Source organism: Mobula hypostoma, chromosome 26 (genome assembly GCF_963921235.1).
Source record: "Mobula hypostoma chromosome 26, sMobHyp1.1, whole genome shotgun sequence".
Taxonomy (NCBI): domain Eukaryota; kingdom Metazoa; phylum Chordata; class Chondrichthyes; order Myliobatiformes; family Myliobatidae; genus Mobula; species Mobula hypostoma.
In genome coordinates, this window is record NC_086122.1 from 9,379,002 (window position 1) to 9,404,605 (window position 25,604).

Sequence of the window (25,604 nt, forward strand, 5' to 3'; positions counted from 1 at the left end):
GCAGGTATACCAAAAGCATGTGGATAATCAACAAGCCCTCTCAAAGTACTCATATGCTATGCTTTACCTGAAATAGACCATGGTGATGCACCACTCCATCTTGACTGTGCAGCAAGGACAGAAGGGAGTACTCCGTATGTAAGAGCATCTTGCCTTGTCTTTCTTCCTGAGTTTCAATTCCTTCACCTCTATCTTCAAGAGTAAGAATCTAAAACAGTGGTAAGGGTTGAGTAAGGCGGTGAAGTTAAAATTCAAACAATTCATATCAATCTGAATTCTATTAATATTCATATCTTCTTGAATGTCTAAGTACTTATTGAATGAATGTTCACTACATTTGTCAATTAAATACAAAAATAACTGACATATTAATATACAAAGTAAACAAGCTCACTGACTTGAGGAAGCATTTTTTCTTGTACTTGTTCCATGTATGTCTACTAAAGCAAATCATAAGTTCACCACAGTATGTAACCTTTGGAATCAAACTTCTGCCAACTCAACACTAAAACAACCTATTTTAATCCTCCATGTACTATCGCAAACTAGTAAACCTATGAGAGGGGAAAAAAACTTTGCTTCTCTCAATTCACCCAGCAGTAAGAACATTAAAAAAATAAGTTGGCCATCAGGGCCTTTGAGCCAACTGCTCTGAATAAAATACGGGCTGGTTAAAGATCTTAAACCTCCTTTCCAGCACGATTGCATTGCAACATTTATCTCTTGCGTTTATCATTTCACGTTCTTGATCTTTTTGCAAAGCAGTAGATGAAAGAAAACATGATAATTAAGGTAGATACCCTAGTACATACTGCTATGGAAAGGTAAGGTACAGCATGACTCTGTATTAAATGCAAATGTGGAATGTGCAGTAAAACAAAGGACAAAGACAACGTCCAGGCAAGATTAGCTTGGGGCAATTGTAGTCAAGTGAGACCGCTGGTGATACCTCTGCATATTACAAATAAGATAGGCTAGGGTGACTGTGACAGTGCGTACTCAAGCCAGACAAGTAAGGCCTCTGTGGTGTGACTTTTCCAGAAAGATCTTCCTAAAGCATAACATCCCTTTACACAATGGGAGAGTGCCTCAGACAGTCGAGATAGGGATAACCAAAGGATGCGAAACATTCCCACAACTAAGGGACAACTGCTTTACTAGCATCAAAGTATCTGTTGTCAACTTGAAGTTTCATTTCATTTTTAAATCTTTTTATTAATTATTATTGAAAATTGACAAAGAAAAATACATTAAAATAATCAAGTCAATATATCAATAAGTATAAGAGTTAAACTATTAACCAAACTAAACAGTATATCAATAATAATTTTAAAAACAAAATGCTAAAGCTATATTTTTTTTGAAAAAAGGAAAAAAGAATCCCTACTAACTAAAACAAAAAACCCCAACTAACAAACAAAAGAAAAAGAGGAAAAAAAAACCATTTGGAGCACAAACCCGGAGCTATACACCATACAAGCTTCTATTAAAAGAAAAGACATCAATCCGCCAACCAAATCCATTTACCCAAGAATCCAACTTGAAGTCTCGATTGACTTTTAATACCTCTATTCTGAGTACCGAATGATCTTGCAAATAAGGAATTCAAACATATATTTTTGACCAAATGGTCAATATCTGTAACTGATTAGCCAATTCAATATAAAAGTGGTTTCAGAACAGTGAGGATGACAGGGGCCCATGCCGTTCTCCTTCTACACAAGTATCATAAAAGGAATGCCTCAGCTGTAAAAGCACGTGTGTTCTGGGCCCAGTTATTTATTTTATCAGCAACAATAGCATGAACTTGTATTAAACACAGATTTTAGATATGGGTTTAAGAGCTGGGAGACCAAATCAAGTTCAGGACCATACTATGCTTTTAAAATTGCAATATATTTATAGATTTACCACAGGAACTTGCATTCCAGTGTCCAAAGACATAGCCTCTTATCTTATTTCAATAGTCTATCATCCCACAGGACTGTTGGCAGGTGAACTCAGGCACAATCTCTAATCCTCAGTTATATGGTGGAGATGGGCATGCTGCCGAGATGGAGGGGAGAAACAGAGTACATAAACTACAAACGTTTGTAGATAAAAAAGTTAATAAACAAAATGGACTTGTTGATTGCATTCAATGGTGTTTAACGACAAAGAAATGCCAGTGATTGAAATAAAGCCTACTATTACCACCCCTTCTGGTCAAGGATTATAGAAGTTTAGCTGATAAAAGATTGCCATGGGCTTAAATTTCAACCTCCTTGAACACATTCAACAAATTTGGATAATTATGTTTTGAAACAAATTAGCAAATATGTTCTTAAATTCAATTGCCAATGCCAGTGACAAATAGTAATACTTCATTCCGAAAAAATCTTTTTGAATACATGTGGGAGTTTGGAAACTTGAGATGTGCAGCTGACCATTTCTACTGTTCAGGTGAATGCAATTTAAAAATTCACAACTCAATATGCAACATAATTAGCAGAGTGAAAATGAAACTTTAGCCCAAAGCCTCTGCTTATTGTGTAAATAAGGCAACCTTTACTCACTTTTAATTGATAGAAGTCATCTGTTCCATCTTTTCTCGCCAAACATTGAACAATGCTCTGTACAGGTGAATTTCCTAAACGAGGACCTAACCAAAAAAATAAATTGCTTTAAAAAGAAAATGCATACACCAGAGATTCCTTTCAATTTAGTGGAAGACCGATGACTCACAATTGCATAAAAGACTTCCCTAATGTGTAGGACTTCTTACTCATTTTAAAAATCAAGGTTATTGTGTATATTAAGTGCCTGCTGGGAATAGTTTGGTATGACTAATCCCTTGAGTCACTAAAATCCCCCCATAAAAACAACACGCAGCTGACTAGCCGTAGTAGAGACTAAAATCGACAACTTTGAATCCTTAAGATTAATCCTTAAGACATAGCAAAGCTAATGTGTCATTTTTTCAAAACGTCGCAGGAAAGAATCTGAGTACAGAACAGTGTTTAAATAATTAGGGATAATTTTTTTTAATGCATATGGTTTATCAGACAATAGGCCTATCTCCAAATTAGGAGAGTCTCCAGGTTTCATATGCTTCTCTAATACATTTGATACTCAACCCTCAGTCCCATCCTCACAAAGATCTTCCAGCAGAACTTTCTTAAAAAACCATCAGGAGCAGATGTCAAGACAATACTTGACCCTCCCTATCTCAGGAGCAATAGTTGGAATATATTTATAACAATCACAGGCAAAATTCTGCTAAATCTCAGAATGAGGATCAAATTCAGCTCTTTCCTGCCAAAATGAGATCTGGATTGCAGTAAGTGTTGCTGGCTCTCAGTCTTTAGAGTCATGAGTTGGGAAGGGTACTTAGCACACACCCTATATGCAATTCAGCATGAGCCACACTTTAAATCCCTCTGATAATTGTGCGTACAGAGTGGTGCTGAATAATGAGTACCAACACTTAGTTTCATCAAAGGAGGAATAGCATTGCATTGAAAAATCAGGAAATGCAGGTAATCTTATAATTCCCATTCATCTGCTATCCTTGCTGTCCTTTCTACTCTAGGTTGTTGCCTTGGGAATTACAGAGAGCAGCCTTGATGAATAATGGCTGTATAGTTTGCAGACTGCATACACTTCATTGATTACCAGTCAAGCACATATTTAGAATGTGTTATAGGATATCAAAGAAGTCCTGACCAAGGAACTGATAAACACAAGAAAATCTGTAGTTGCTGGAGATCCAAAGCACTGCACTGATGCTGCAGAATGGATAAGAGAAATGAGCCAAATGACACACACTCTGACAGCATGGATGAAATGGGCCAAAGGGCCTGATCTGCATCATATAACTCTGACTTTACATTGAATTTTATTTAATTCAGCATCAGGTTCATTATGTGCATGTCTGAATGAGTTTCTGGTCAATGGTGACCTATGAAATGGCAAATCTCAGTAATTTATCAGATAGTCATTGCCTGGAAATTACATGATGCGAATGTGACTTGTTACATATCAATCCATGTTTAAATGCAATCTGGATATAACTATAAACAGACATGGAATGTATCATATCTGAGTTGTACATGAAAATGAATATTTTGCCAACATCTCCACTTCTTACCCACCAATGGAAAGTCATTGGTGGCACAGTTGAACATAGCTGTGGAATCTGCAGTGAGGTCTGTGTGACCAATACCAATCACACCCTATTCTGCCCCTTTTAAGTACATTTTCAGTGGTGGTGCTTTTCTCTCCCCTCAACTTTCACTGATTTGATCCTTAATGCCACACTCAATCAAGTGTTTCAATATGAAGGATAGTAATTGTCATCTCACTTCTGGAGTTCAGCCTACCAATGTTTGGACCTAGACCTCAACGATGATCAGGTGATCCTGATGACATCCAACACAGCAAATTATCAGTGAGTTAGTTACACATGCTAACAGTATCAAAAAACTACTTCCATCCTTCTGCTGATAGTCAAGATGCTAATTAACAAGACTAGCTGTGTTCTGCTTTTTGCATGCAAAGCCCATTTAGGGATTCTTCCATACTGGGTTGGTACCAATACTGCAACTGCCCTGGAATTGCTAAGCAGGAGGTAAGGCTTGTCCCAACCACAAATATACATATAACAGCTCTAATATTGCTTGATTCCATAACCATTACTGAACCAATTGTCTGTGTAATTTTTGCTATAACAGGACTCAAATCAACTGCATACTGGCTTTTGCAATGATGGGGATCTCAGGAGGAAGGCAATATGAATCACCCACTTGGCACTTCTGACTGAAGATAGATACAAATACTTCAGCCTTGGCTTTAGTACTCACATGCTAGATGCAGCCATCACTGATTAACCACTCTGATGAGTCATAATTTTTGTGTTTATTAAATCCATTATTTTCGAAAGAACATCCAGCTGAACCAGTTTCCCCATTCTCCATCTCACCGAAATTGATTAATGTAGATACAAAATTCCACAAGCACCTTACTCAAATGCCCTCTGGTCAAGAAGCTGGAGAGTGGGTGCTGAAAGGATATTTCAGCACCATATGGCTTTCAAATCCCCCCCCCCCACATCAGTGAAGGTAAAAACGCTCACCAATTTTCTCATTATCTGCTTCTGACAATTAATTAGCTTCCCTAATATCTCAAATGACAAAATATTTGGAGCCTCAGCCACAGAAACAAAGAGCCCAGATTTGATTCTTTGAATACTAAACTGATCTTAACCAAATACAATTAGTCTCAGTGCACCAGGCATGAATGAAATCTGTCCGTGCTATAAGCTACTGAAATTAGCAGGAAAAAAGATCCCATTCTTAACTGCAATACAACTCCAAAATGAGCGCATAATAGGTAAAATTTAGATGAAACACATCAGTAACTGGATGATTTTGCTAACTAATATCCGCTTCCTAGCTTCAATCAGAGTAGGCACAAATAAGAGACAAACAGTACTATGTACAAGTTCAGAATGAGAGAAATGGCTAAGAAAAATATGCCATGGTTAAACAGCACTTCTCCTTTGAAATTTTCTAACTTACGGAACTCACCAAGGATAAATGGCCCAGCTCTTTTACTGTTGCTCCCAGAGATTCCTGTACAAAGAGCTTTGGATTGTACCGAGGATTCACCGGCTCCTCTGTCTAGCACTCGCCTCTTCATCTTCCTCCTCCAATTCTAGAAAATACAAACAGCTATAATTATTGATTACACCCAGTTAATTCAACAGACAATAATTAACATTTTAAATGCCACCATCTAAACAGTTTAGCTACACAGAAGTTAATATACATATCGTGTAATTATTCCCCATAAGAAAGGAGTACTGTCACATACCAGCTTCTAAAAGTAGAGGCAGCGTGAGAAGTTATGGTTATGAAAATGATGCAAATGACAATTCCCAGTTATGGAAAACAAGAAGTGAGTAATCAGCACTGAATCTCCTTCATTTTCATGTGCACAAAGCTTTTGCATAGCTTTTTTTTTTAAAAAAAGGCCCCAAGAATGAATTGTGTCATCATTAAGTGGGAGGGAAACATTGGCTTTCAATGAAAAAATATAAGATATACTGAGCAGGTTACATATTTATATCAAAGTGCTTTCCTTTCAATTTCAAGATTCATTACTAAAATTTTATCATCTCCTTCATTGTCCATAAACAACCAGCTCTTTATACAAAGGTAAAAACATAATAAACCTCGGTAAGTAAACGGTAGTTTTAGAAAACAAAGATCACCTTTTTACAATACCTCTGCATGTTCCAGTTTCTGAAATAATATTTGAGTTTAGTGGTAGGTTTAAGAATCTACATTGCACCAGGGGAGGGAAGAAAGGAAGAATAACTTAATGCTACAATTCTTCCACCTACTCCTCAGAGGTGAACTAAAATATTCTTTCCACTATTTTACTGCAAAATCTTCACCAGATCTGCATTTGGTCTAATTTACATAGATGTACAAATACCTATTACTAATTCATCTGGAGTGAGGGTTTGAGTCCCCTGACAATAGGAAAGGTTGGGCGGCAAAGATTTCATGGTCTACAGTTGCATTACAGCAAAATCGCTGTCAGTAAAGACAAAAAAAAGTGAACAAGACAATGCAGAAGAAAGCAACAGAAAGCAAAGATAAAGTAAATTGTATTATTGTGATGAAAGGAGAGATAAATGAGAGAGAACTACTGAAAATAGAACAGGTTGTATCAATGCCCTGTCAAGTACAGAGGAGCGAAAATCAATTGAGTAAAAAAAAAGACTTCAGCATTATGTGTGGAAAGTGTTAACATTAGAACAGATGGGAAAATATGAAGAATGAAATGGAATCTCTGTAAGCAGCAGGGTGCGGGGATGCGTATTCAAGGCATTTGTGGGAGTACAAGACATTGCAATAGAGACTGGTCACTACCCTCTAATGGAGATAGAGAAATTAAGAAAAAGAGGGGAAGCAGCAGTGATAGACCACATTTAAATAAGAGTAGCATGGAAAATGGCAGAAGAGTTACGACACTGTTTTGCGTTTTCTGCAAGTGGAAGAATCAGCATAAATATTCAATCAACCAGGAAAAGTTCAAAAAAAAGAGGCCTATGAAAGAATATGCCATACATCTCACAAAGAAACAGGAAAAGCTTGCACACACAGATTACCACCATTACACCTTTGATACGAAGGAAGTGAGTGTAATTAAAGGAGAAGTTATTCACTGTGAGAATGTTAAACCAGGCAAGGGAAGTTAGCGGAGGCAGGGTATAGTCCAAGACTACATTCAAAATTACAATTTTGTGAACATGTCCATGAAAAATCAAAAACTTCCTTGCATCAATAAAAAGCATTGGTGTAAAGTAGTTTTTAAAATGAACTAGTCCTATGCCTTGTACTTTTTGAGCTAAAAATTCACCCAGACACTTGCACATCCAAAAACAAGGGGTTGCAAGTAGAATTACAAATGCTTATACAACAATATAACCCCATAAAAAGTCTTGACCAACATAAATATACTCTTAGTAATGGGGTTTTTCCTTCGCAGATGAGTATGGGCCTGACAAATGCACTAGATTTAATTTGTTTCATTATTTAGCAACTCAGGACTGAAAATGACTTTCTTCCACTTCAGTTCATCAGATGATTGATTGAGGTGAATATGGGGTCCATAAATAACCAGGGCAGGTGGGTGGATAGTTTGTGAGGTGTGCTCTTTCTGCCATTTATGCTGGGCCCCTGTGTGTTTCTGATGAATGGGTGAGGTATCCAGTGTCATCACTTCTCCAATTTGAGCAGTGAAAGGCCAGGGATTCCCAAGAGTCACAGAGTCATGACATTTTAAAGGAGGCTTTGAGAATATCAGAATCCTTCTCTGGTAATGCACATTTCAGAACCTGGAATAGATTTGAGAGTTTGGTATGCTCAAACATGTACTATAGTACAAGATTCACTTGGGCTAACTACTGATCTGAATGATTTCCCAATTTGAGTTAAGTTTGTTAGGCATTGTTTGATCATTTACTTCACAGGGGCAATGATGCTTAAACATTTTTACAATCAACAATTCACCACCGAGCTAGTCACCCAAAATGATCACACAGGAGTATTCATTCTAACCAATGAAAGTGGGGAAAAAATTAAATTTTCCCCACAAAAGATAAAAAACTCAAATAGAATTTGCTTTGTTTCATTAAAAATTAAACAGGTTCAAAAGTATATTAATATGAATGTATTTGCCTGACGTAAGATTGCAAACAATTACTAATGAAGCTGACCGTGAGAGCCCACTCAAAATTCTGCAGCAATAAACAAACACCAATCCTGATAAAAAATAATAAAAGCACTTGATAATTTTGGCACCTGTCACTGTGGTGGGGGTAGTGGTGGTGGTGGCAGGAACAGATATGGGATAAGGTTTGGGCAGATTGGAGAAATGGTAAGGTATTCTTTGCTCTAGAGTTATGAAGATTGAATCACCAATATTCAATATCAAAATTGATCTTTAGCCTACAACAGTGTGGGAGTTATGGGAACAAGGAGGAAAGTAGACCTGAGGTTAATGCCAAATCAGAATAGACTTTAAGGGCCATGTGCACAATTCATATATTAAAAAGACAGGACATTTCTTCCCCATTCTAAGAAGTCAACTAAATGCCATTGTCACGTTCCGTGGAGTTTTGGGCTCAGCAGAAAATGGAAAACCCTTCCCTGAAAATGTGCCTTTCAAAGGGTTTTGCCTGCTTGATCGATCAATCAATAATATCACAACACTTGGTTTTAACTTCAGCACCATTCTTCTCTATTAAACCATGTCACTTGATTCGCTGAATATCCAAGAATCTACCTATCTCAATCCTGAATATGAAAAATAATTAATGTCTCCACAGCTCTCTTGAAAAGCAAATACCAAGAAAGTAACAATCATCTCAGGAAAGAAATTCTCTTTCAACTGTCCTGAATGACCCACAATTCATTTTGGGACTGTGGCCATTGGTTCTAAACATCAAGACCAAGGAAATCTTCATCCATTTATCAGTCCTTTCTCATCCCACACACAAGATCTATATTTCCATGAGGTAACTGCATTCTTATAAATATTAGAGTATAGACCCAAAATGTTTCACCCCATCCCTATGGCAACATCTCCACTTTCCAGCAATCATTCAGAGGAACATTCTCCGTATTCCATTGTAAATATTCTCTTCTTTACGTTGGTAGACAAAGCTCATAAGAAAATTCCATGCCAGGTCTCATCAGATTCTATAAAGACATCTTCATTGTAAAATGATCCAAGAACAGGAGTAAAGCCCAATTAATTTAATTAAGTACACCTGCTCATTAAAGCAGATATCAGACAATGCATAAAAGCATGGAGACATGGTTAACAGGTTCAGTTGTTTTTCAGTCCAAACATCAGAATGGGGAAGAAATGTGATCCAAGTGACTTTGACTGTGGAATGATCGTTGATGCCAGGTGGGGTGGTTATGTTAATGCTAATGTTGTCAGTACGATAATTTTCTGGCTCTGCCTATTACTATTATTTTCTAAATTCCTGAATATTTTCCTTCTTACTGACAGGAGACTAACTGGCCTGTAATTCCATGCATTTTCTCCCTTCCCTTTTAAATTGTGCAGTTGCTTTACTGCCTTCCAATCTAAATGAAACACACCAGAATCCTTGCAACTTTGGAAGAAGCCACCCTTTAAAAATTTAGGATGAAACTCTTCACATTCTGGGGATTTCATTAGCTTTACAGTACAGGTCAGCTGCATTAACTTAGACTCCTTTACCCCTGAAAATTTGACAGAAGTTGATTTTGTCAATTATATTCAAAGCATGCTAGGAAGGCAGTCAAGGAAGAGGAACTCACTAGGATATTCATGATTAGGGACTTGGGACCAGGCAGAACTGCAAGCACAGCGACGGTAGATCGATTGACTCCTTATAACTTTGTATGGATGGTCTTGTACAATATTAACAAAAATCAGGAAAGGGCACAAAGTATGACTAGACTATTCAGACAACTACCATATGCCTATCAATTATGGAAAAATATGCGTGGGAATTGGAGGTATGACTAGCTGCAAGAAAACACCAAATTAAATATAAATGATGTTCAAATAGATACAGAGCTTATAAAAAAATTTTCGCCCACCCCCCGGAAGTTTTCATGTTTAATTGTTTTACAACACTGAATCATAGTGGATTTAGTTTGGCGTATTTTAGACACCGATCAACAGAAAAAAGACTCTTTCATGTCAAAGTGAAAACTGATCTCTACAAAGTGATCTAAATTAATTAGAAATATAAAACAAAAAAAATAATGGATTACCTAAGTATTCACCCCCTTTAATATGACACACCAAATCATCACTGGTGCAGCCAGTTGGTTTTAAGAAGTCACAATTAATTAAATGGATTTCACCATGTGCAGTCAAGGGGTAAAAATACACCTGTATCTGGTGAGTCAGTATCCTGGCAAAAACTACACCAGACAAAAAGAACATCCCAAGCAACTCCGCAAAAAAATATTGAAAAGCACGAGTCTGGAGATGGATACAAGAAAATCTCCAACTAACTGAATATCCCTTGGAGTACAGTTAAGTCAATCAAGAAATGGAAAGAATATGGCACAGCTGTAAATCTGCCTAGAGCGGGCTGTCCTCAAAAACTGATTGACCGTGCCAGAAGAGGTCAAGTGACCAAGAGACCCATGATAACTCTGGAGGAGTTACAAACTTCAGTGGCTGAGATGGGAGAGACAGCGCATAAAATAACTGTTGCCCTGGTGCTTCACCAGTCACAACTTTATGGGAGAACAGCAAAGAGAAGGCCACTGTTGAAAAAAACTCACATGAAATCGCAGCTAGAGTTTGCCATAAGGCAAATGGGAGACTCTGAAGTCAACTGGAAGAAGGTTCTATGGGTCTGATGAAACAAAATTGAGCCTTATGGCCATCAGACTAAACACTGTTTGCAACAAGCCAAACACCACACGTCATCAAAAACACACGATCCTACCATGAAGCATGGTAGTGGCTGCATTATGCTTCACTGCAGCAGATTCTGGAAGGTGGAGGATAAAATGAATGCAGAAAAATACAGGGAAATCCTGATGCAGTCTGTAAGAAAACTGCGACTTGAGATAAAATTTGTTTTCCAGCAAAGCAATGACCCCATGCATAAAGCCAAAGGAATGGCTTAAAACAAAGTTAATATCCTGGAGTGACCAGGTCAAAGCCCAGATCTCAATCCAATTGAGAATTTGTGGCTAGACTTGAAAAGGGCTGTTCAATCACGATCCCAATTCAATCTGACTGAGCTTGAGCAGTTTTGTAAGGAAGAATGGGGAAAATCTGCAGTGTCCAGATATGCAAAGCTGATAGAGGCCTATCCACAGAGACTCAAGACTATAATTGCAGCCAAAGGTGCATCTACTAAATACTGACTTCAAGGGGGTGAATATTTATGCGATCATTTTGTGTTTTATATTTTAATTAATTTGGATCACTTTGTAGAGATGTTTTCACTTTGACACGAAAAACTCTTTTTTGTTGATCAGTGTCAAAAAAAGCCAAGTAAATCCACTGTGATTCATTGTTGTAAAACAATAAATCATGAAAACTTCCAAGAGGGTGAATACTTTAGTTAAATCAACCAGCCCAGAATATTACTGAAATAGATGAAAGCCAAAAATATAAAGGAAAACTAAATGAATCAAAAATGATTTCTCAGACGATTTTATGTTTGAATCTGGAGAAAATTAGAAGTAACCTTTATGATTCTTCATTTAAATTTGAACAGATTTGGGGACCTTTTATTCGATATTTTCATTTAATGTAATATTTACCCTTCTTGTTTTTTTTCACTGTTTTAATGGAGGTCGGGATTGAGGACGTGATTTTAAGTTTAACTCTGTTTGGTTTCAAGTTAGCCCATTGCTTTGCTTTGCTTTTAGTTAGTTGCACGGTGGGTTTTTTTTGGGGTTTTTTTTTTCTTTTTTTCCATTGATATATATAAAATCTAGTATACTATTATGTTATCTTGGTTTCTTATGCTTAAATTACATTGTTTGTAGTATTTTCTTTTTGGTATTGTTATCTTTTGGAATTTTATTATACTTTAACATTGTATTAATGTTTATATGGATTACCTTTTTTTGTATACTACTCAATAAAAGATTTAAAAAATTTCAAAAAAAAAAAAATGAAAAAAATTGCAAGGGGAAGAGATTACGTTAGGAAATCATAACAGCACAGAAAGAGCCCATTTAGACAACTGGGTTTTTGATTTTGCAGCCTCCACTGAGACTTGGTGCATCCCCCACTTTTTTGTAATGCACAAAATGCGCTGAATTTTTGGTAAATAAAGTCCCTAAACATACACAGGTTGAGCATCTTAAATGCTTGGGGCTGAAAGTGCATCTATATAAAGATAGCTTGGGGATGAGACCCAAGTCTAAACACAAAATCCATTCACATTACATATACAGCTACACATATACACCCTGAAGGTAGTTTTACAAAATATTTTTAATAATTTTGCGCAATAAACAATGTGTACATTGAACTAGCAGAAAGGTAAGCTATTACTATCTTGGCCACCCAGGTGGACAGTCAATGGCTGTTTGGTATTGCTATCATTTCCGACTCTAAATTTATGTGCTATCAGTAAGCAATCTGTGTCTTACACTTGTTCATCACATATACGGAGTGATGGAGCCATTCAGCAGGTTAGATTTTCATCTGCGGCGATCTTAGAAAACTCAATGAATTTCTCTGCTGCTGTGTGATCAGCAGGCACTTTATCACCACAAATCTTTAAAAATGTAATGCCATGCCTTTTCTTAAATTTCTGCCACTAGCCTGTTGAGTATTCACAATTACCTTCAATTTTCAGTTCGTCATGATAGGTTTTTGCTTGTTTCATGATCAGCACACCTTTAAGCAGCATATGTTCACTCCAACACTAATGAATTCATTCCTTCAATACACCATCAAGATCTTCATTTTTCACTTTATGCAGTGCTTCTATTTTTCATTAACTTCTGTTCATTACACGAGGTCACTTCTCAGAACTGTCTGCGGTGCAGAGACCTGCACATCACCTGGGAACCTTCCCAGCGCTTTATGGAATTTTCCATTTGTGACGTCATGTCACCGGTCAAAAACATTTTTGGATTTTGAATGTTTTTGATTTTGGAATTTGGGCAAGGGGTACTCAACCTGTATCTGGTTGACAGTTAATTGGCCATTGCAAATTGGTCCTACTGTCTCAATGAACATCACAATCTGAGAGCTAGTGGGAAGACAGTAAATTGATTAGTGTAAGATTAGAATAAACATGTGCTTGATGGTTTGCACATTATCAGTGGGTTCAGGGGCATATATCCATGTTGTACAACCAAATTTTCCAGATTAATGGTGCTGGACATTGTTCACTAAAAAATCTGCAAATGTCATACTGCAAGGATGAAGGCAAACCCAAAACATTGCTAGAGGTTGTTCTGACTATGCAGAAAGATGGAGAGAAAAATTAAGATTTCTTTGTTCAGGGGAATTTGTGTTTCATTAATTGACTTGAATTTTCCCCGTAAGATAACAAGAGCATCATAGAGCCAAATCTAATTAATGGAGTAACAGATTTTGATGAGGTCCTACATGGGAGACTAGTCTAAAAGGTAGACAGCCCATTGAATCATAAGCAATTTGACAAATTGGTCAGAGTGCTGGCCAAGAGTCAATTATGTGATTAATTTGTGACCAAGAGATCAGTGCTTAGACCTGTTATAACAGGCCATGATACAACCAGTCAATACACTCTCCGACACATATCTACAGTCCCCCTCAGGGTCCGCTGAAATATTTCACCTTTTACCTTTACCTGTAACCTCTAGTTCTAGTCACTGTAGCACAGCAGAACAACGCTATTACAGCTCGGGACTTCAAAAGTCAATTCCAATGCTATCTGTAAGGAGTCCTCCATATGGAATGCATGAATTTTCTCCAGGTGGTCCAGTTTTCTCCCAGAGCCCAAAGTCATATTGGTTAGTAAATTAATTGGTCATTTTAAACCGCCCTACGATTAGGCTAGGGTTAAATCAAGGGTTGCTGGGTGGTGTAACTCAAAAACCAGATTATCTCAACAAATAAATCGATAAACCTCAGTAAGAAAACAGAACGACGTCAGTTTTGTCAGATTTTGACGTCAGACAGTACTGACAAGCTGGTTAAATTGTCAGAAGTACTTTATTCCTTTAAAAAGTCAGATGCATTTTGAGAGGGCAAATAAAGCCCAGTACACCATGTGTGGAAAGACTTATGGGAATTACAATGTAATACAGGGACCCTGGTGTACATGTCCAAGGATGCCTGAATACATCAGCTCGATAAAGGGGTTAAGGAGGCATTCAGGAAACGGGACACCTAAGAAAAATAAAGTAACAAACATTAATGAGTAACACCCAGTGGCACTGACATCCACCATCGTATCATGAAGTGCTTCAAGAGAATGGTCATTGCACACGTCAACTCCAGTCTCCCACTACAACTCACTCAGTGCCGAAACAGGTCTACGAAAGACAGCATCTTTCTGGCCTTAGACTCAACTCTAGAGCAAGTGGACAATAAAGACACCTACGCTAGACAAATGCTTAGTGCCTACAATCCCACCATCAGTACTTCCCTGCCAAGCAAACTGATCTAGTAATATCATGAACACATCCGCCACAATTATTCTGAACATTAGTGACCCACAAGACTGAATCTACATCCCTCTATTCTATGCCCTGCACATTCACAACTATGTGAGCAGATTCTGCTCTAACTCCAGCTACAAATTTACTGATGACACCAGTGGGCCAATCTTAGAAACAGTGAATTGTAGTGCAATTAACATATGAGGCACGTTTGTCCGCTCTTGGACTGTATTCCTTGGAGTTTAGAAGAATGAGGGGAGACCTCATAGAAACATTTTGAATGTTGAAAGGCATGGACAGAGTGGATGTGGCAAAGTTGTTTCCCATGATGGGGGAGTCTAGTACGAGAGGGCATGACTTAAGGATTGAAGGGCGCCCATTCAGAACAGAAATGCGAAGAAATTTTTTTAGTCAGAGGGTGGTGAATCTATGGAATTTGTTGCCACGGGCAGCATTGGAGGCCAAGTCATTGGGTGTATTTAAGGCAGAGATTGATAGGTATCTGAGTAGCCAGGGCATCAAAGGTTATGGTGAAAAGGCAGGGGAGTGGGACTAAATGGGAGAGTGGATCAGCTCATGATAAAATGGTGGAGCAGACTCGATGGGCCGAATGGCCAACTTCTGTTCCTTTGTCTTATGGTCTTATAATTAGGAGATAAAGATCCTAGTGACATGGTGTCAAAACAACAACCTTTCCCTCAATGCCATCAAAACACGAAGAGCTGCCCATTGACTTCAGGAAGGGGAAGTATGCACACATTCCTATTTACATCAATGATTCTGAGGTTGAGAGCAAAACAGAGGATCCAAGGGCAAGATTGCTATATCAGAGGGAAATAAAGAACTGTTGCCTTTTCTTTTTCACTGAGATATGGCTCAAACCCCCAAAACTTTGGACAATGCACTCCAGCCAAAGAGGTTCTCAATCCACTGGATAGACCCCATGACAGCGTCAACAAAGGGCAAGATGGTGTCATCATTGTGGCACTTAAGACACAGAGGTCTTGTTTCATTCTTGTTTTCCTGACCACTTACCTACCAAGAAAGCTCTCCATTATGATCCTGACTGCAATTTACATATTGCTAAAGGCAGACATTAAGCAAGGACATGATATATTGAGCATCATGATTAACAAATAAGAAACTGCCTTCCCTGGCACCTTTTACATGCTTGCCAAACTTCAATAAGGCTAGCTTGAAGAAATTTCTCCCCAATTTGCATCACATCACCTGCATCAGAGGACACAACACACTCAACCACTACCATCAAGAATGCCTACCATTCCGTCTTTCAACCACATTTCAGGAAATCTGACCACCCACCATCCTCCACCTACCTGCACAGAGGTAAAGAACAGAGGACCAGAGGCAAGGACAACAAAGAGGCAGTTGTGTGATTGGGGGGGGGGTGCAGAGGAGCAGCTAAAGGACTGCTTTGAATCAATGGACTGGGCCGTGTTCAAGGACTCAGAGGGTTTGAATGAATGTACCTTGGTTGTCACAGACTTTATGGAGACATCGGAGGATGGGTATGTCCACACGAAATCATTCAGGGTCTTCCCTAGCTAGAAGCCCTGGATGAACCAAGTGATTTGAAATCTACTGAGGTGCTGATTGATTGGGAGCACTTAGGACTGGCAATCCAATATAGCATATGAGGTTCAGGTATGACCTCCAGAAGGCCATATCACATGCAATTCCTCAGTAAACTTGAGGGATGCTTAACAGCTATTGCACAGCCTGAATGCCATCACCTCCTACAAAGCAAGATCAAGTAACATAAATGACAAGATTTCACTCCAAGATGAGCTCAAATGTTTTTTTATGGTCTCTTTGGTCAAAAGTACATGAACAGTACAACTTCATGTACCCCCTAAAGCCTGCGACAACACTGAGTTCGGTCTCCTAGGCTGACACGAGAGCATTCTTCAGGATGGCGACCACAGAAAGCATCTGGCCCAGAGTGTACCTGGCCAAATAACTGCAAATCATCTGGCTGGAATGTTTACATCTTTAACCTCTCACTTCAGCAGTCCGAGGTACCCACCAGCTTTGAGCAAGCTTCAATCATACTGCTGCCCAAGAAGAACATAGTTACTTGCCTAAATGACTACTGTACAGTAGATGAAGTGTGAATAAAATCAAAGCCTACCATCACAGCAGAGCAACAGCAGACGCTCATTGGCCCTTCACTCAGTTCTTGAACAGCTGGACAGTGAACATGCATACATCAAGATGCTTTTCATTGGCCACATATCAGCATTCAAGATACCTGTATGTACTTTGATAACAGCTTTGAAAGGTTTGAGTGCTGCATGTTCCTGGGATCAAACATCGCCAATAGCCTCTATTGGTCAGATCACAATGACACCATGGACAAAAAAAATCCTCACCGGGACCTGCACTTCTTCAGAAAACTCAAGAAATTTGGCATTACCCCTTTGACCCTCACCAATTTTCATTGATGCACAATAGAAAGCATACTGTCCAGATACATCACACATAGGGATGGCAAGAGATCTGCCTTTGCCCACAAAAAACTGCATCACAGCTAATACGGCAATAGCTCTGAGCAAGATATTGCAGTGAATTGTGAACACAGAGCAAATCTATCATGAAAACCAGCTCCTCTTCCACTGGCTGTCTACACTTCGCTGCCTTGGAAAAGTAGCCAACATAATCAAAAAACCCACCCAATCTCTCTTCTCCCTCCTCCCAAAGGGCAGACAATACAAAAACCTGAAACTACTGAATGTAAAGATGTACTTACAAATGAGAAAATCTACAGATGCTGGATATCCAAAGCAACACACACAAAATGCTGGAACTCAGCAGGTCAGACGGCATCTATGGAAAAGACCAAACAGCATGTTTCGGGCTGAAAACCTTCATCAGGACTCTGATGAACTCCTAACAATGTGGCCTCGCACTTTATTGTTTGCCTACTTTCTCTCATTAGTCGAGAACACGAGTCAGGAGTCTGAAATGTAATAGGAATGTGCAAAAAGAGTACAGATCATTTGACAGGTGTGCAGCTGAAGATGGGGGTTGGGATCCATAAAACCAGAAATCAGGAATCTGGTAGATTTATGGCTACAGCTAGGGTCCCAAACACTTCCGTTTCCTGTTTTCTTTAAATCCAAGTTCACAATACTTCAGAATGTCTCAGGGTACTTTGTGCAATTCCTTTTTGCACTAGTAGCAAAGGTTCTGAACTTAAAGAAGGGTAACTTTGAAGGTATGAGACGTGAATTAGCTAAGATAGACTGGCAAATGATACTTAAAGGGTTGACAGTGGATATACAATGGCAAGCATTTAAAGATTGCATGGATGAACTACAACAATTGTTCATCCCCGTTTGGCAAAAGAATAAACCAGGGAAGGTAGTGCACCCGCGGCTGACAGTGGAAATTAGGGATAGTATCAATTCCAAAGAAGAAACATACAAATTAGCCAGAAAAAGCAGCACACCTGAGGACTGGGAGAAATTCAGAGTCCAGCAGAGGAGGACAAAGGGCTTAATTAGGAAAGAGAAAAAAGATTATGAAAGAAAGCTGGCAGGGAACATAAAAACTGACTATAAAAGCTTTAATAGATATGTGAAAAGAAAAAGATTGGTTAAGACAAATGTAGGTCCCTTACAGTCAGAAACAGGTGAATTGATCATGGGGAACAAGGACATGGCAGACCAATTGAATAACTACTTTGGTTCTGTCTTCACTAAGGCGGACATAAATAATCTTCCGGAAATAGTAGGGGCAGAGGGTCTAGTGAGATGAGGAACTGAGGGAAATACGTGTTAGTAGGGAAGTGGTGTTAGGTAAATTGAAGAGATTAAAGGCAGATAAATCCCCAGGGCCAGATGGTCTGCATCCTAGAGTGCTTAAGGAAGTAGCCCAAGAAATAGTGCATGCATTAGTGATAATTTTTCAAAACTCTTTAGATTCTGGATTAGATCCTGAGGATTGGAGGGTGGCAAATGTAACCCTGCCTTTTAAAAAAGGAGCGAGAGAGAAACCGGGGAATTATAGACCGGTTAGCCTGACATCGGTGGTGGGGAAAATGCTAGAGTCAGTTATCAAAGATGTGATAACAGCACATTTGGAAAGCGGTGAAATTATCGGACAAAGTCAGTATGGATTTGTGAAAGGAAAATCATGTCTGACGAATCTCATAGAATTCTTTGAGGATGTAACTAGTAGAGTGGATAGGGGAGAACCACTGGATGTGGTATATTTGGATTTTCAAAAGATTTTTGACAAGCTCCCACACAGGAAATTAGTGTGCAAACTTAAAGCACACAGTACTGGGGGTATGGTATTGATGTGGATAGAGAATTGGTTGGCAGACAGGAAGGAAAGAGTGGGAATAAACGGGACCTTTTCAGAATGGCAGGCAGCGACTAATGGGGTACTGCAAGGCTTAGTGCTGGGACCCCAGTTGTTTACAATAGATATTAATGACTTAGACAAGGGAATTAAATGCAGCATCTCCAAGTTTGTGGGTGGCAGTGTTAGCTGTGAGGAGGATGCTAAGAGGATGCAGGGTGACTTGGATATGTTAGGTGAGTGGGCAAATTCATGGCAGATGCAATTTAATGTGGATAAATATGAGGTTATCCACTTTGGTGGCAAGAACAGGAAAACAGATTATCTGAATGGTGGCCAATTAGGAAAAGGGGATGTGCAACGAGACCTGGGTATCATTGTACACCAGTCATTGAAAGTGGGCATGCAGGTACAGCAGGCAGTGAAAAAGACAAATGGTATGTTGGCATTCATAGCAAGAGGATTTGAGTACAGGAGCAGGGAGGTTCTACTGCAGTTGTACGAGGCCTTGGTGAGACCACACCTGGAGTACTGTGTGCAGTTTTGGTCCCCTAATCTGAGGAAAGACATTCTTGCCATAGAGGGAGTACAAAGGTTCACCAGATTGATTCCTGGGATAGCAGGACTTTCATATGAAGAAAGACTGGATCGGCTAGGCTTATACTCGCTGGAATTTAGAAGATTGAGGGGGGATCTTATTGAAACGTATAAAATTCTAAAGGGATTGGACAGGTAAGATGCAGGAAGATTGTTCCCGATGTTGGGGAAGTCCAGAACGAGGGGTCACAGTTTAAGGATAAAGGGGAAGCCTTTTAGGACAGAGATGAGGAAAAACTTCTTCACACAAAGAGTGGTGAATCTGTGGAATTCTCTGCCACAGGAAACAGTTGAGGCCAGTTCATTGGCTATATTTAAGAGGGAGTTAGATATGGCCCTTGTGACTAAAGGGATCGGGGGTACAGAGAGAAAGCAGGAAAAGGGTTCTAAGTTGGATGATCAGCCATGATCGTACTGAATGGCGATGCAGGCTCAAAGGGCCGAATGGCCCACTCCTTCACCTATTGTCTATGTTTCTGAAAGATGTGTGTGCTGCAAACACCTTAGAGGGAACATTGCTCCACAGCTGAATTGATTAGTCTGAACAGGGAAAAGAATCTATAATCTTCACTTATTCGTTAACAGCATCAGTGACATCTGCACATTATGTTTGCATATCACTAGCCCTAAAATATGTTAAAATAATGTAAAGATAAGCATCAGTCAAATAAGGATTTAGAATCACGCAGACACACTGAAGTATAACCCACGGAGATCAGAATTTGTAGGGTGAAAATGAAAATAAAAATCTTAGAAAACTCTTGCCATTAACAAATCTCTAGCCTACCACAGACCTTGCCCAGCTTCTTCCCCAGATGACATTAATGTAATCCCAAAGGCCGCACTACTTCATTAGGACCTTGAAGAGATTCAGTACATCAAAGACTCTTAGAAATTTCTGTAGGTGAACAGTGGAGAGCATTCCGACTGGTTGCTTCACAGCCTGTCACGAAGGCTCCACTGCACCGGGTCGCAAGGAGTCTGCAGAGGTTTGTAGACTCCATTGTAAGCACCATTTTCAAAAGGTGGTGCCTCAGGAAAGTACATCCATTACAATGGACTGTCGACATCTGGGACATGCCCTCTTATTAATGCCATCGGGAGTTGGTGTAGGAACCTGAAGACTCACATTCAATCTTCTGAATGGCACATTATTCCTTTTTAGAGAGTTTTACAATTTATAGTCCTGAAATTTATAACACTGTACTATTGCTATAAAAGGACAAATTTCATATTATATGTCAGTGATAATCAATCTAATTCTGATTAAATTGTCCAGTGTGTAACAGATATGAAAAGGCTTTGTCCACTTTCTTATATACAGCCTTGCCAGCAATCCAAAATTTACTGGAATACTTTTTTTCAAATTACTGATGTGCTGTCTTTGTAAAGGTTAGCTGGATGAGCCCATCGTCTTTACACTAATACAAAATCTTACTTACCACAAAATAATGAAACATTTGAAGAGGATTGAGAGTTTGGGGCAGTCATTGACTACTACTGGTAATTATTCACATCTTCACAAGAAACTGAGCAGTATCACACAGCTGCAAGTAACTGCAAGATTCACAATCATGCAGCTGAATCTCTGATAATCTCATACAAAAATAGTCAACATTAAATTATAAAGTGAAAAATCATCACAAATTAAACCATACTTTCTCATGGAAAGACAAGCAATCCTACCAGTGACTCAAACTGCCATAAAGTCTTATATTGTCACATTATAGCAATTCACTTTGTTATTTTAAAACAATGTTTTAGCTGAAGAGGAATGTAAAATACTTTTCTCCCCAGCAAAATAAAAAATACTATTCCTGAAATTGAAAGTGATCAAAACCAACTCACGGTATTACTCAATGTTACAGACGGAGACTGGGAGTGCTCATGTTAATTACAATAAATTATTAATAAGCATTAAGAGAAAGAGGTATTGTAAGAAGTGAATAAATAGAAATATAAAACAAAATTAGAAAAGATTAAAACTAGTTGAAGGGAGGTTATTTGAAACAATAACACAGATGGAGTTGCCTACACTTCCGAACAAACAATTATGATTTTATGCTTCAAACATAATCTACTCCGATCAACCCACACAAAATTTAATTCAACTATTTATATAAATTACAACTCAATCAAAGAACTAAAATTAAAATAAACATTTCCATTAATTCATCCCTTTTTCTTTCCTGTTTGGTTGGTACCTATTTAAGGTGTAAGGATAAAGATAAATATCCCCAAAGACTGGTCTCTCCCAATATTTTTTCAAAAACCAAAAACAGGTAAGATCAATTCACTCTTAGCTTAAAAAGACAGGGGAGGATGGTCCTCCCTTTTCAGGAATGTACTAACTTCTCAATGCACCACTCAAATTATCTGAGCATTACCATAATGCTGCGTATCTAATTTTGCAATCAAATCCTGCATTTCAAATTTGGTAGTGAACTACTTTAGAACATGCTGAGGTGCTACAAGGTACTATTTTCCCCATGTAAAAAATGGCAAGCACAAAGCCATCCATAAACAAAATTATAGCTTCACATTTGTATATGTATATATATCTATATATCTATCTCAGAATATCATAAGGTCTATTCTGAAAGACATTGTGCAGCTGCTCAGGAGATAACATTGGAATCTATTAATCATGTCACCAAATTTTCTGTAAAATTTGAATATGGGTATGTGAACTATTCACACGGCATATATTTAAAATGTAAATACCCAGCAGCATTCTGCCCTTCTGAGCCTGCATAACACCAAGGCAAGGTAGCTATAGCTGGAACTCTGTTACAGATAAGTAAAATCATAAGGACACAAGAAGCAGAAGCTGGAGAGGGTCATTCAGCCCTTTAAGCATGCTCCATCATTCAACACGATTATGGCTGATTTTTTACAATTCCACTGTATTCTACTGTCCCATTGTCTCTCAATTATCTTATTACCTTAAAAGTCAACTGATCCTGTATTAGATATAGTCAGCATACAAACCTCTTTCTACCAAACTGAATGACCTCATGTATTTCAACTTTACATTTCATGGCACCAAACCATGTAGAAATGTGGAATGAAGAGGTGCTTCAGAGGGATAACAACAGTATGAAGAAAGGAATGGCAGATGGAATACAAGATAAATATTTGCTACTATTTCTTGCTTTATTTTCTTACCCAAGTCCTCACACTTTCACTGACTCAAATCCCCTTGAAGCCTCCCTCCAATCTGATCACAATGTATTGTCAACTAGCTTTACATCAAAAGCTTGGGTAGATTATACATGATACCTCCAACCAAATCGTTAAAACTGTGAAAAGCAGGAGCCCCAGCACCAGTAGATCACAGTATACCAACAAAAAAAAATTGTAAATTGCCTTATTACTGCTGAAAGCACAGTTCAAGTGTTTTGTACATCATTCATGCAGATCATTTCATTGCAATTCATTGAACTAATACAGGGGGATAGAACAATTATAATAGAAGCAAAGTGGAGATCAGTAGGGAGCAGCTTGCAATGATCCGTGATCAGATTTACTGCAGAATTACTAATTTACAATAAGATTCCATTCAATTGTTCAGAAATCAGGATAGTCAGCACCTGATTCTGGAACTTCCTTCAAATTCACCAGGGCCCCCTTTCCTGCTCTGCCTTGAAATTCACTTATTTCTGTTGTCCATGCTTCCTTTAAACTTAATGGGTTCACTGAGAAATGTACTACATAATTGTATAATAGCTAAAATAAAATGAATTAAAAGATGTTTGAGTATCAATTGGAATCATAACCAATAGTCTAGGCATCTACCACCAAAATACCCAGCATGGCAGATTGCTTGAGTTTTATGGTATTCCTACTTTCTTCATAATTAACTAATCCATGCCAATATAATATGCTCTAATTAAATAATAATATCCTTGATTGCATCTTAAAGTGCTTCTTTAAGTTCTAAATGCACCACAGCAATTGGTTGTGGTGACTTGTCAGGCTGAAGAAATTCAGGACACTGGAGGAGATGGGGTGAATCCATCGGACAACTCAGCCAAATCACTGATGTCACCTTCCATCTGAAAACTAAAAATTGCAGCTAGCCATGCACTTATCATCTGTAGTTAAGTATCCGGGCATCTTATCTGACTATGTACTATAAACACTGAAGAACAATACAAAAGTGATAGCATGGAAACTCGTATCTACCACCTTGGACAGCAAAGGTGTCATGTACTGCTTCTTTTACCCAGGTAAGTCAGCAGAACAATGCTGTTGCTCAATCTGCCCCAGGAGCTACATACAAACACAGTAAACACCTATTCGGTAAACCACGAGGACTAGCCCTGAAGCACTAGGACCATCGCAGCTCGAATGACTTCTCACGCTGACCCATCAGGATCCTCTTGATGTTTGCATTATTTGACCCATTAGATTGAAATACTGCTGGCTAACAATCAATAGGGCACTCCCACTGATCAAAGGAAATATAAGGCACTCCTTTCCTCCGCTAGCCTGCAGGTCACCCTTGAGCAAGGTGTAGCACCTGCTTATACCCACCCCCACCCAGGGGTCACACAAAGTCATGGAAGCAGTTGGCAGATGGTCATATGAGCAGCTGGTGCGTATCACAAGTCATGGTTATGCAACCACTGATGCCAGGCAGACATCTCTGAAGAGTATTGATAATGGCTGGGATCACCCATCTTGTAAAGACACTACCCAGAAGGAAACAGCAAACCACTTCTGTAGAAAAAGTAGCCAAAAACAATCATGGCCTTGGAAAGACCATGATCGCCTATGTCACATGACATGGCACATAACAAACAAATGAACTGATCAAAACTCCACATACTCATCTGAATTTACAAAGTCCCCACTGGAATACATTGTAAACCCAAACTAATGACAATACTATCTCTCAATGGTATAAACGCTGATCAACTGCAAATAACTGGTAACGGAACCAAGGAATCAAGTCTCAGGGCTTTACACTTCCATGAAAAATCTAGACAATTCCCAAATACTTGAGAAAAGGCCTGAACATATTTGGTTTTCTGTACCATAAATGGAACATAAACAGCCTATCAGCAGATTTTTAATTTTCTGATAAAGTACATCTTCAATTTCCATTAATACAGAACTGCTCTTTAAATGCTGGGGAAGGAAGACAGGGAGCAGAAGACATGAGAACATACCTCAATTAGAAACCTGGCCACCCACAAACTAAAGTTCTGTTCTGAGATATTGACTCTTGGTAGCATCACACCGAAACCGGTGAAAGGCCTGCAAACCTCGACATTGAACTATGGCTGCTTCCTCAGGCAAGCTGATGCAAATCAAAGCCAAGTCTGTCATTCCATTGGCTGTACTCCACAGCATAAATCACCACAGATTTTAGAGGCACAGGAAATAAAGTCTTCTTAAAGGATCCCAAAGGCAGTTATAAAGTAGATTATTTCTACAGGAGAGCAATGAAATGGGAACTCTCCATAAAACTACATTACTTGCCATCCAAAAGTACTTTGAAGCTCAGTGGGTTGAATAATGCTATTTTAGAACGGACAAAGTCTTCAACCTGAAAGATTAATTTGTTTTCTTTTTCCACAGAAGATACCTCACCAGTCCGTTCCATTATTGTTTTAGACTTCCATCTACAGATTTTTGATTTCCTTTTAGAGATAAGTATATTATTTTCAATACACATTCAGTCTTAAAATGCTGAGGGAGGTGTTGGAGAGCAAAGAAGCACATTCGTTAACCAGAACACCCTACATGAGATATACAGTTCACAAGTTTATCACAAGATACAGAACCTCCATTTTCACTACCAGGGTATTCCATTTTTTAAAAATGTACCAAAATCCACACATTAAGTCCTTATTGTGTGGCGCGTGGCCAAGTGGTTAAGGCATCGGTCTGCTGATCTGAAGGTCACTAGTTCAAGCCTCAGCTGAGGCAGCGTGTTGTGACCTTGAGCAAGGCACTTAACCACACATTGCTCTG

General features: G+C 38.7%; 1 protein-coding gene across 4 annotated transcripts in view; it reads right to left on the minus strand.

Annotated features, from left to right (window-relative positions):
• stk40 (serine/threonine kinase 40) overlaps positions 1-25,604 on the minus strand; it is a 92,898-nt gene that overhangs the window by 57,826 nt on the left and 9,468 nt on the right. For 3 of the 4 annotated variants that reach the window (XM_063034026.1, XM_063034025.1, XM_063034023.1), the window contains exons 2-4: positions 5,568-5,694; positions 2,556-2,641; positions 68-208 (exon numbers count right to left, since the gene is read on the minus strand). In XM_063034026.1, the coding sequence (XP_062890096.1) occupies positions 68-208; positions 2,556-2,641; positions 5,568-5,679 (339 nt within the window). In that variant the 5' untranslated portion in view covers positions 5,680-5,694. Of the gene's footprint in view, positions 1-67; positions 209-2,555; positions 2,642-5,567; positions 5,695-17,463; positions 17,541-25,604 lie in introns of all 4 variants that reach the window. The other variant, XM_063034024.1, reaches the window with a different exon arrangement.